Raw genomic sequence first — 12,388 nt, forward strand, 5'->3', positions numbered from 1 at the left:
CCATCCTCAGCTTGTCCACCACCATCTGCTGCCACAGCCATGGATAAGGGCAGACTGCAGCACATTTTTAGCTCTAGAGAGAGGATGAATGGCTGCAATCATCCATCCCTCCAGGACCTGAACATCTCCAGGATCCAGAGGCAGGCAGGAAAGACTGTGGTTGACCCCTCCCATGTATTCAAGGCAGGATACAAATTCTTTGAAACACTTCTGTCTGGCAGGAGGCCATTAGGACCAAAACTTCATGTCACAAGAATAGCCTCTTCCTGGCTGCAGCCAAGGAAAATATAAAAGAAGGAACAGTCATGACAGCGTTTGAGGAGCCAGACATGGCGAACCTCAACCTCAGCTGGACAGAGCCATGATCTGTTTGGAAACCAATAACAAGGAAAACAAACACACATAAGATTTTTTAAAACAAAATCAGCAAACATCAGGTAATGTGCACATTTTAATCTAGTGAAGGGTTTTCAGGTTTGTGTCAAGTTGAAACAACAAAGCTATGATGGGTTAAAGTTTCATTTGCGGTGCCCACCCCATTGACTCCAATAATAGGCTACTGACACCAAAGTTTGGGTAATAGTTGTATTTATTTATTATTATTTTATCCGATTCTATATTTGGTTTTCTTGGTTTTTCCAATGTTTGCCTTTATTTTTAATTAAAATTTCTTCTATGTTCATGTAATGCACCAATACACCGAAGCAAATTCTTGTAAATTCTCTTCCTGCAAACATGGTAAAAGATAACATTCCCTCCATGTAGTCCCACCCAGCCATCAAACATTTCGCGCGAAAATGGCTGGAAGTGGTCACGAGAGTGCGGTGACGTAATAACTGAAACAGGCGGTCGTTAAAAGTACTCGCTTCCTATTGGACAACATGATCGAACGCTTCGTAGTCTAAAAACTGTAACGTGGCGTTTGATTGGTCGGTCTGATTAGTGGCTCGTCCCGTCCCGCCCCAGACAGTTCGCTCGGCTTTCCTGCGCCAGCAGCGGTGTGTCACCGAGGCTGGGCTGCTGCTGGAGAGACCCGGAGTCAGGGCAAACACCCAACCAGTTCACCCAAACTGGCACCGCAGCGGGGCTGAGGGGCTGCCCCGGCGAGTTGTAAACCTGAATACCACTTAGGTTGGATCCTACGCCTCCGTCTGTCACCACCGCCCGTCCTCCTGATGTCGGATTTCAAGCTCGGGATCGTACGGCTCGGCCGTGTGGCCGGGAAGGTGAGCTGGATCCCAGGACTGCCATGTGCGGCCGGGGGAGGGCCCGCGGGGATCACAAAAGACGATGGAAAAACGGGTTTCTCGGTGATGCGTCGGTGTTAGTCAACCACTTTAACGGTTATCAACCCGTTGCCGATGTAGGAGCAACACAGCTTTACTGATTTTAGCCGCATTTGAAGAGATTAGAAAAGCCGGCCGAGCCAGACTGGTTTTCTGTACCTCCGCCGCCACCACACAGTCTCGCTATGAAGCTAACGCTAACTAGCATGTAGCAGGTTACGTTAGCTAGCTGTTTGCTGACGTTTAACGGTTGAATATTGGCACAAAGGTAAAACAGAGGTCGTTATTTTGTCGTTACCGGTGTCGGGTTGAAACGGAGGTGGCGGTTTGTTTTTATTTTCGACGGTTGGCCGTATTATTTTAACAGTCGGTGGTGAAGTCGGCAGTGCCACGCTAGCTGTGTTATTTGGATTACACGGTGAAGTGTCTGCTAATGAGGAAGCCATTGCCATGCTCCATCAACTGATTCTTTTGTGCAATGTGACAACGCACCGGCAGGACAGCAAACTACTCCTTTATCTGCTGTAAACTTGTACGGTTTCTTGATTTAAGTTACATAATTATCGCTCCACTCTGGTGGGACTTTTAAAGTATGGCTGTATGGTGGTCAAGAAATGCTCCTGGGCTGCTCGTGTCACAAGACATTCCCACTCAGGATAAACGGTCTTGGTTGAGCTGTAAGGACTCAGTTGACCCCCTGCTGAGTGACAGTCCTCCTGGGCACCAGCCAGCAGCCACACAACTTATTTACATGATGTCATTCCTGTTAAGATCCACACAATAGTCTGGCAGTGGTGACAAAGTGTCACATTGCATATTTCGACCTTTTGGTATGTGGACACCACCACCCCGTGCTGTGTGGTACCATGCTCAGTGTAGCATGGGGTTACTGTGTTGGTATCTTGTCACGTGCAGCTGTAAGTCCCACCTACTGACAGAGCTCAGGTATCTTTAATGGTCTACACGAGACTCTGGTGTTCAGTAGCATAACTATGTTGCACCTCTTGTCCAGATGTGGTTGATATTTAAAAATCAGATTAAACAAAAAGTTTATTTTGCTCAAAAGCAGCTTGTTATGCTTATTTTCCTCTTGATGACTTGAACGTTTATGATGGTGTTTATGTCAGTGTTGCAGCTGTCACGTGGAGAGCCCATCTCCAAACAGGAGGTTGAACATACCTTTAACTGCTTATCATATTTGACTGTTGTGGCCTCTGCAAACACGTTGTGTTGTTTGACTGTGCAAGTCTGTTCAAGCCAGTTAAATTGTGCATAAATATGAACTAAAGCCACATTTGGAACTGATTAATTTTTCTGGTTTGAGGCGGTTAGTCAATAAATTGCAATGCTGTCTTGTAGCTAAATAACAGGTGGTGGCTCTGCAGTAGAGAAGCGCTGGCTTATCAGATCATTTTAAAAGTGATCACTGGTTGCAGTCTGTAAACATTTACTGGTTATGTTGCTTGTTTATTATGTAATTATTGCAGTAAAAAAGTTTAAAACTACTCAAACAGCTTATAAGGCCCTCCTCCACATTGCCATTTTTTTGTAAACGCCCTAAAATGTAGGTTTTAACAAGTTGTCATTGTGTTAAAGCATGCCACGAAGATGGCTCCTGTAAGAGTTGTGGTTGCCAACATGAAACTATTCTCCATTCTCTCATTTCAGACAAAATACACACTGATCGATGAGCAGGACATACCACTTGTGGAAAACTATGCGTTTGAGGTAAACTTCTGGCATTCGGATGCTTCAATATTGCTCTTACCACTTTTCTGACAGTGCAAATGTTCATTTTGTTTTACATTATCCCATTTTCAGGCGCGCATGGAGGTAGATGCGGATGGCAATGGAGCTAAGATCTTTGCCTACGCTTTCGACATCGGCAAAGGCCGCTGGGCAGGGAGGCCTTTGCATGAGCTGCTCTGGTGAGTACTTCATTATATTAGGTGTTGAATAAATGCTTTTTTCTGTTGGAGCATCTGGGGTTAAGATTGTGCGTAGGCGAGCATTCTTACTGTGGAAGTGTCCTTGATGAGATCCTCTAATCATAATCAACTTAAAAATTTTGAACATGACCTCTGAATAGAGATGAGAATTGGTGTAATAGTCTGATTAAAAAGAAGTTAAACATGCAACATGAAGGTTGAGGAGGCCTCTTTACAGCAACAAGTAAAAGTGTGGAAACCTTCACATGCATCTGCATCTGCTTTATATTCTAAGATATACTGTTTTGTGTTCTTAGCAGTGCAGGCTGGTGCTCAGTAGCTGACACTGTCCTTCAAAAAATGTTCCTACTGCTATCAGTTAAGCTTTATGTCATAAGGATCCAGTGCTGTTTATCGCCCATGTTCGTTTGGCATAGTATAGTTTAATATACCATGTTTAGCAGCATACAAACTGAGCCTTGTCCCTAGAGCTCCACAGTCATGTTTGAAAACCATTGAGAGCTGCAGATAATTTTTTTGGCTCAGATGAAGTCTTAGGGGTCTGCTTGTCTCCTTTTATGTTCCTCTTGCACATGACCAGAGTGTTCAGATAAACAAGGAAGTGGCTAATATGCAAATAGCAGTCTTGCTAGCACATTCACATGAGTAGATTTCATAGTAATGAGCTGTTGTTATTTTGTAACTGCTAAAAGAGTGGTTGACCTATGGTATGGATATGTTTCTTGACCCAGGGAGAAGCACAGAGGAGGCATCGCTCCCAGTTTTCAAGTCATCCACATCAACTCTGTGACGGTGGACAACCGACTAGACAACCTGCGACTGGTGCCAGTGGGCTGGAGCCCCAAGCCGGAGGAGATTTCCAGCAAACAGAGGTAGGATTGCAGCTATACCAGTGCTCAAGGCTGAAAAATTAAATTCAAATCATGATTCTGTAGCTGTGTAGCAATGTACAATACTGCACGAGCCAGATGTTTTACCTGTGGGTAAAGCCTTATTTAGTTACTTTTAGTCTTATTGACTGGGGACCTTGCTTTGCCTGACAATAACAACTTTTTTTTTCTCCCAGGAAAACCTAAATAAATATAAGTAATTGCTCAGAAAAAAGGACATGAGCTTGTTTTTTTTTCTCCTCAGTATCCTGATATTTTTGGGAAACAAAAGTTTTTACTGTGGGTCACACAACATTATCATTGCATTAGCATCACACTGGCCTCTGCTTACATGAAGTGTCTTGTGTTTTGTTTGAAATAGACTTGCACCGATTACAATTTTTTGGGCCCATCCCGATTTCCGATTTGCAGTGTTTGGACGGCCAATTCTGATTTTGGCCGATTCCGATTTCATTTTTTTCAAACCACTTTACAGCACACAAGATATTGCAATGTTTTCTATGTTTCTTTTTTTTTATTAGAACATTTTAACCAAGATACAACCAGCTTTTCAATAATGATCTCAAACAAACAAACACACAAAAAAAGTGACACAGGTTAAGAAACATTTTCCTTTTTGCTCAAATATAACTTCAGGTACAGTATTAAAATAAATAAGTAAAAAAGGCATACATAATTAAAAACATAGATAAATAAAACAATAATTCTTGGTGTATAGCATTTGTGGGTAATTTCTTGAATAGACAAAAATTCCATACGGCCGACATGGTGTAGGTCGCCTGTACGAAAGCCCTTAGCGCTGAGGACACACCCGCCAGTAAGCGTGCGGACTTGCGCATCTTCGGCACGCGGACTTGAGCCTCGTCAGTTACAAGCGGCACCGTGCAGCAGTGAGAGCTCTGCAGTTAAATTTAACACGGACAATTAACAACTTTCTCCTTCTATCTTTTGATGCGTATGCATGAATGATTTACGTGAGAAGCCATATTTGTAAGAATTGAGCGTAAAGCTATTTTTCCTTTTGTTTAGTTCAGAACCACACACACACACACACACTCTTGTTGTGAACTTCCTGCATTGGAATTTAAAGTTTTCTCTCAAACCTGATTCTCTGGCCGAAATCATTTAGTTGTCCTACCCATACCAGTGTATCTTTGAGGTCCCCTTCCTCACATCGCCCAATCTGTGAGTTGCACACGTGCGTGTGTGCGTGCTCCTGAAGTTATACGATGTAAATCATGCGGCACACCGGGAATTTGACTGGCGTTTGAAATTGGCATATTTTAGATTGACTGACTGACTGACTGACTGACTGAAGTTTAGTTTGAAATGAGTTTTAAAAAAATGTAATTTTGTATTCTTAGTTAGGTGACCCTTTAACAGTATTTAGAGTTATAGATAAAAGTTAATGCTGAGAACACACTAAGCAGTGGTGAAATGCAGGAGGCATGTTCATGTGTTTCAGCCGGGAAGAAAGTCCTCATACCATAGGTCACCATGTCACAGGACTTGCTTCACTAATAAGTTACGGGTATTCTGTCTGCAATCTGCCACCCAAATTAAACTGTTCCCAACTTTTAGTTTGCCTGCCCTTAGCTGCAGAATCAAAAGACCAGAGCTCACTGAGCTCAAAGCAGCCACAGGCTGTACTTGCCACTGCTTGGTGTGTTTTCATCTTAAAATCCCAATATATAATGTTTCTTACAGCTTATTCATAAATATTTGTTGTAAAATGTGCAGTACGGGTCTAATAATTCTTTGTATATTCTCGAAACTGTCCAGGGAGCAGTCGTTGTATTGGCTGGCCATCCAGCAGGTACCGGCCGACCCTGTGGAGGAGCAGTATCTGGAGCTGAGCCGCACACGCTACTACAATGCTAATGGGGAGCTGGTGGAGGAAGAGGAGTGCTCCTGCACCTACTATGAGTGTCATTATCCTCCTTGTTCACTCATTGAGAGGAGGGTATGTACTGTAACATCCATATGAAACTATCAATTCAGTGTGTAGTTAAGTTACTTTTTCAATTTAATAAGTGTCACTATACCAACATTGATTCGTAGGGCAAAATTGCTACATAGGATCACTCTACCAAAGCATTAGACAGGCACAGAGCCAAACATAATGTTGTGCCTTGTACTCCCACAGCTCCGGGAGTTCAACATCTGCGGTCGCTGCCAGGTGGCGCGCTACTGTGGCTCCCAGTGCCAGCAGAGGGACTGGCCCGCCCACAAGAAGCAGTGTCGCGAGCGCAAGCGGGTGCTGGCCCTGGAGTCGGAGCCCGAACGATGATCTGCCCTCATCCTCGCCCGGGAGAGGAGGAGGGAGAACGGGGGGGATAGGGTTAGACTTGTGGGTGGGGACACTGGGGCTGAAGTGCAAAACGGGGGAAATCGCTGACATGAGACTAACGACAGAGGACAATGTTGGTTGCTTGATGGTTTGGATTCAGGGGGTAAGAAGATGGAGGAGGGGAAGGGGAATAAAGCAAAAAGACATCTGCCACTTCCCAGAACTGGTAATTCTCCATAGCTTGCTTGCTGGATGATGGGGAAAGGTATTATTTTTGTTTTTCATTATTTTTCTCGAGGAGGAAGACCCTCGAGCTCTACCTGCTGCTATGGTTTTGTATGTGAGGGGGAAAAAGTTGTCTTGTTGATGAACTGGACAAGCTTCTTTGGACCACAAAATGGACAGTTGTCGTCATCCACTTTTGTTCCTCCACCCAGCCGCTGGGTTTGGTGACGTCTGTGCAAACGGGGGACCCAGGGGCCGCAGTACCCGTCGTTCAGCCGGTACAAATGGGACAAGGACCTTTTCACTGTATTGCTCCCTCTCTGACCTCTCTGGTGCACATGGCTGCTGTCTTCATGGTCATCGACATCTTAGCCGCCTCCCTGTCTGCCGTACTCCCCACGCAGCCAACCACCACACACATCAGATAGATTTCACTGATTGAATCACACTACCAGTATTGAGAGTGTGGGGTTGTGTATGAGTGCGTATGCTTGTGTATGTATGTGTATGTGCTGCCAATATGTACTGAAGGACATTGAAATGGTCGACATGGGTTACGAGCTGGGTTAATATATGTCTTTTCTCTTCTTAAAGGGGCCATATTACACAGTTTTAAATTTCATATTTAATCAAAAATTGGTGGGTTAAAATATTTTCACTGTTCTATAATAAAGTAGCTGCCAAATAAAGGCTTTAATTTTTTCTAGAATTTTCTTTCTTGACCCATGAGTTATTTTATTTTTCTAGAATTTTTGTTGTTTAAGACAAGGTACAAAGTTTTAATTACCTGAAGTAACTGGATTTTTTTTGCCCTCAAAATTCTCCAGTTACTATCTAAAAAACTGTTCTTGGCATTGGTACTTTGACAGGCCTTTTTCTCGTGATCCCACAGAAATAAAGCTAGTGGCATCGGTCATGATGTAAGAAACTGCTTTCTTGTGATCATAAAATATTTAATGTTCACAAGACGCAAAGTATCAGTCAAACCTTTCCGATGATCACAAGGAAACGGTGTAAGAAATGGTTTCTACCAAAGTCTACTATGACCTGTAATTCGGCACACCGGTTTAAATCCCTCCAGTCAGTCTTAGTTTGCTGGTTTTTAACAGTCACCTGTCTTCTCAACTGTATTTTTTGCACCTGCAGGGTTATGGTATGTGTGCGTTATGGTCGGGGAGGGGGTTAGCGCTCAGTTTCTTGTGTGAGAGTTTGCTCTAAGGGTTATTTTTTGAAGAAATTCTATCAATGGAGCTATATTTATTTAAAACATTTGATTGTGAAACATGTTTTTTGTCCTGGTGATATTTGAAGGCAAACGTTATTAAAAAAAAAAAAAAAAAAAAAGTGGACAATATGGGACCTTTTTATGTCACATCTTTCTGGGCAGGGAGGGGGACTGAACATTTCAACCCCGTTACTTTATTATTATTTTCTTTCCTGATCCTGAATGAATGAGTGAGTCCTCCTCGGTGTTGCCCTTCCAGATTTTCCATGAAAACACTGCACACCATCATTGTCACTAAAAAAAAAAATCTTCCACGTGAGAGACGTCTTGGAGTGTAAAACTTGAATTCCCCCCCTTTACACACCCTTTTGGCAAATTTTGTTCTGGAGAGTGGTTTTATGAACTGAACCATTTCCTGGCTTTGTTTTCTGAGACACAGCAGTCCAAGTGCTCTGTGTCACCTTTATCCTCAATCGCCTGCCTTCCTTGTATTACCTACAATGCACACCTGCTTAATGTGTCCTCTTGTGTCTTAGGTGAGGAGTCCAGACACTTGGTAAAGCATGTCACTTACAGATGTACATGCGACTCGTTGATTGTTCATTTTGTATGTGTGTGTGCGAACAGGTTTTCAACACTGCACTAAAAAAATTTGGCTCCCATGTTAGCGTATTTGTCATAGATGGGTTAAAGGGAGGGGTGTGATTTGGATTTGGAGTGTACAGATTGTGTCTGGAATCTTTTTTGTTTTGTAAGAATATAAACATTAATCACCTAGGAATAAAGAGCTACAATATGTGAATGGAAGTACAGTCGGGGGGGGGATAACTGACCGTTGCTTTTCCAATGTAAAATGATAATAAATAAAATGAACCTCATTTGTTGGAGTTGGCTTGTGGAGTCGTTTCGTTTCATATTCATTTAGGTTTAATTGGCTTAACGATTCGGTAACAGAAGAACCTGGATAAATAAAAGTTGATTGGATGAAATGAAAATCAATCATTTCAGGCTGAAGAGTCTAAAATATAAAAAATTCTTATAGTTGCAGTATTTATTTATTTGGTAACACTTTATCACCCCATGTAGTGTTTATAATAACTAAAATATTTAATGAATGGTCTGTAATGTAGTTGTAAGTGGCTATAAGGATATTTTAAGTGTCTGTTATTGTGCACTGTCTCTATGTAGATTTATGTTATTATCAGTGGTGACCCCAAGGGGGGGCCAGTGGGGACCATGGTCACCCTGATACAATAGCTGGCATCCCTGAGTGAAAATAACTGGAGGCTGACATAACTGACTTTAATAGGCTGTAGCTGTGAGTTTTAAACTAGCACTAAGGTATATTGTGAAACCAGACAACCTAAGGCGGGCCTATTAAATTGGCGGCCCGTGGGTCACGTGCGGCCCAGAAGCAACATCCAAGTGGACCAGCCAGGTATTGGTACCGAGACCCGGTATCAAACAGCCTGGGGGTAAATTAATGAAGACTGTACTATATATAAGCTCAGCCGTTGTCAGCTTTTTCATTGTTACTTTTTAAAGTTTTGGTTTCATGTATCATTGTGCTGCAGCCTCGCTCCTGCTCTCCGCATGCTGACCTCCACACACACGCAGACACACACAAACACGACAGAGTGAGTCAGACAACAGCAGAGAGGCCGCAGTGCAGATGAGAGGAGTATAACTTCAATATTACTCTAGTTGAGGACAACTATGCTTGTTACTATAAGTAAGTGCATTAAAACCCTCACCAGTAAAAAGCCAGTGCTTTATTAACATGTGTTCAGCATGTAGAAAGCAATGTTTTAATCGGCTCTGTCCGCAGTCTCTCATTCACCGCTGTTATGGTTTACAATCGTGGTTTACACAAGCACATCGATCTCGCTGGACTAACAGCAAACTGTAAAAAACAGACTAAGATGAAAGCTGTATGAACGTAGTCTCTCTCACTTTATTTTAAAATGTACCTGAGGCAGCCGACGTGTGGACAGTGAGTGTCCTTTACTGATGTCTGTTCTTTATGCTTACATAATTATTACACAAGTATTGTGATGTCAGGAGTAATATTTATTTTATTGACATGTTAAATTTGTTTCCAGTGAGATATTAAGTTTATATAGTGACTTTCTTGTTGTAAACATGACTGTTGCTGACATGGACTGTATAAAACTACATCCTGTGTATCTGACCAATAAGGAAAGCATCAGGAGGTGAGTTGTGTGTGTGTGTGTACTGTAGGAGAGAGAAGGGAGAGGAAGATGTTGGTAGAGAGGTATAGTTAACATATCTACCTATAGCTGCAAATGTATACATAACACCTATAAATGCTAAATAGGGGAGGTTAAAGTGAGGGGGTACCAGTTACTGTATATCTGTTCTTTTTCAGATACAGTAAAATTTATCCTAGCAGTCAGAAAAATAAAAGTCTGTTGTTGATCAATAGAGAATCAGTCAACAACCATTTTCATTAGATTAATCGTTTAAGTACAAATTTGCTGATTCAAGCTTCTCAAATGTAAAGATTCTCTGCATTATGTTATGTTACGTTGAATACCTTGATCTTAATGGCGTATTTCTCACAATACTATGGCACTGTTTCCCAGAGCTGCTCAAAGTGCAGCCCACAGGCTTGTGATAGGCCAGAAGCATTTTGTGTGTATAGAAAGCCAGTGGTTGTATGGCAAAACTTTGAGAACCCCTTAAGTAAACAATCACTTATTCAGAAAAAAAAATCAAAAGATAAATATGTACTGAAAATAATCATTAGTTGTGGACCCATTGATGTCCCTCTATGTCTGTGTGAAGGGGTCTTACATTCCCTAACAGTTGTTTCTCTGAATAGATGAGGTGTGGACTGAAAGATGCAGCCAAAGAAGCCATCTATATGTCTGCTACAGGAACTTTGATATTTGATCTTCCACTTATGCTCTGTTCAACAGACTGCTTGGTCAGATCAATTTCCTCCATCACTGCCCCCCCTCTGATTCGATGGTGAGTTGCATGTTGTCCCCAAAGATGTGAAGGCTGATACCACTGCTGTCAAAGCTCATTTATCACTCAGTTTGTGGACTGGTGGCTTCACTGCTCTCAAAGCTGGACTTTTTTGTTTGCCACCATTAAAACTTTTGGTTGATTTGTTTTTCTTGTTAATTACTAGTTGTTTTTTAAAACCCTGATAATGTACTTATGTAGCTAGCATGATAGAAAAACATGTATATGTGTCAACAGGGTCATCATTTTAAAACACACTATGCCTTTTTTAAAACTGTGTGCACTTCTATCTCTGGAGTCATCTGTTCATCAGTAAACATCATCTTCAAAGGTCCAGTGTGTGGGATTCAGGAGGATATATTGGCATAATATATTGGCATATAATATAATAAGTATGTTTATTTTAGTGTATAATCAGCTAAAAATAAGAATCATGTCTTTGTTACTTTAGAAAGAGGTGTTCATATCTACATAGGGAGCAGGTCCTAGTCTACGGAGTCCGCCATGTTGAACTGCCATGTTTCCACAGTAGCCCAGAATGGACAAAATACACGCAGGCTCTAGATAGGGCCATTTGCGTTTTTGTGACCACCATAGTTAGCAGCCCTTCCATAACAAGCAGTGTCTGAAAAACTGTGTTTTTACTGGTTTAAATCGGTAGGTCTGTTTGTACCTCAGGGGATAATTTGGCACCTGGTAAAAAAAACCTTGTGAACAATAAAGACTGAAGGAATTCTAACCTGGAGAAGTTTGAGTTGGTTGCAATCTGTAGTTCTCACTCCTAGATGCCACTAAATCCATCTAAATCTCACACACTGGACCTTTAATCCCATGCTTGGGTTTTCCAAATAAATTGCAACACCACCCCAGGTGAGAGAGACACACACGAACAGGCAGATATAAGATAGAGGAAATGGACATGTCCAAATATGAATGTAGGGCCAATTGTACAAAGCACTTTTTATCCGATGATCAGATAACTGTTTATTGCCATTACTGCAGAACAGCAGCTGACTATTGGATGTGTGTTATTTGGTAATCCTGTCAGATACATTCATTCATTCATCTTCAGGGTTGTGGGGGGGCTGGAGCCTATCCCAGCTACATCGGGCGAGAGGCAGGGTACACCCTGGACAGGTCGCCAGACTATCGCAGGGCTGACACATAGAGACAAACAACCATTCACGCTCACATTCACACCTACGGACAATTTAGAGTTATCAATTAACCTAGTCCCCAATCTGCATGTCTTTGGACTGTGGGAGGAAGCCGGAGTGCCCGGAGAGCACAGAGAGAACCCACACTGACACGGGGAGAACATGCAAACTCCGCACAGAAGGGCTCCCACGCCCGGGATCAAACCGGCAACCCTCTTGCTGTGAGGCAAGAGTGCCAACCACCACACCACCGTGCTGCCCCTGTCAGATACAAGTTACTTTGATTCTACTTGTTTATTTGACTGCTGAATTATTTCTGGATATTAATATTTTGTGATTAAATTAAATGGTTTGAACATTCTCTGTTTTTGG

At 42.3% G+C, this 12,388-nt stretch overlaps 1 protein-coding gene across 1 annotated transcript; it reads left to right on the plus strand.

The window, feature by feature from the left end:
• Positions 1 to 963: 963 nt before the first annotated feature.
• On the plus strand, positions 964 to 7,984 carry zmynd19 (zinc finger, MYND-type containing 19). The gene is made up of 6 exons (XM_049604535.1): positions 964 to 1,226; positions 2,955 to 3,014; positions 3,108 to 3,214; positions 3,967 to 4,107; positions 5,908 to 6,088; positions 6,272 to 7,984. Exons 1-6 carry the CDS (start codon positions 1,176 to 1,178, stop codon positions 6,413 to 6,415), a joined length of 684 nt encoding a protein of 227 aa, XP_049460492.1. The 5' UTR covers positions 964 to 1,175; the 3' UTR covers positions 6,416 to 7,984.
• The last annotated feature ends 4,404 nt before the right edge of the window (positions 7,985 to 12,388 follow it).

Source organism: Epinephelus fuscoguttatus, linkage group LG18, assembly GCF_011397635.1.
Source record: "Epinephelus fuscoguttatus linkage group LG18, E.fuscoguttatus.final_Chr_v1".
Lineage (NCBI taxonomy): Eukaryota > Metazoa > Chordata > Actinopteri > Perciformes > Serranidae > Epinephelus > Epinephelus fuscoguttatus.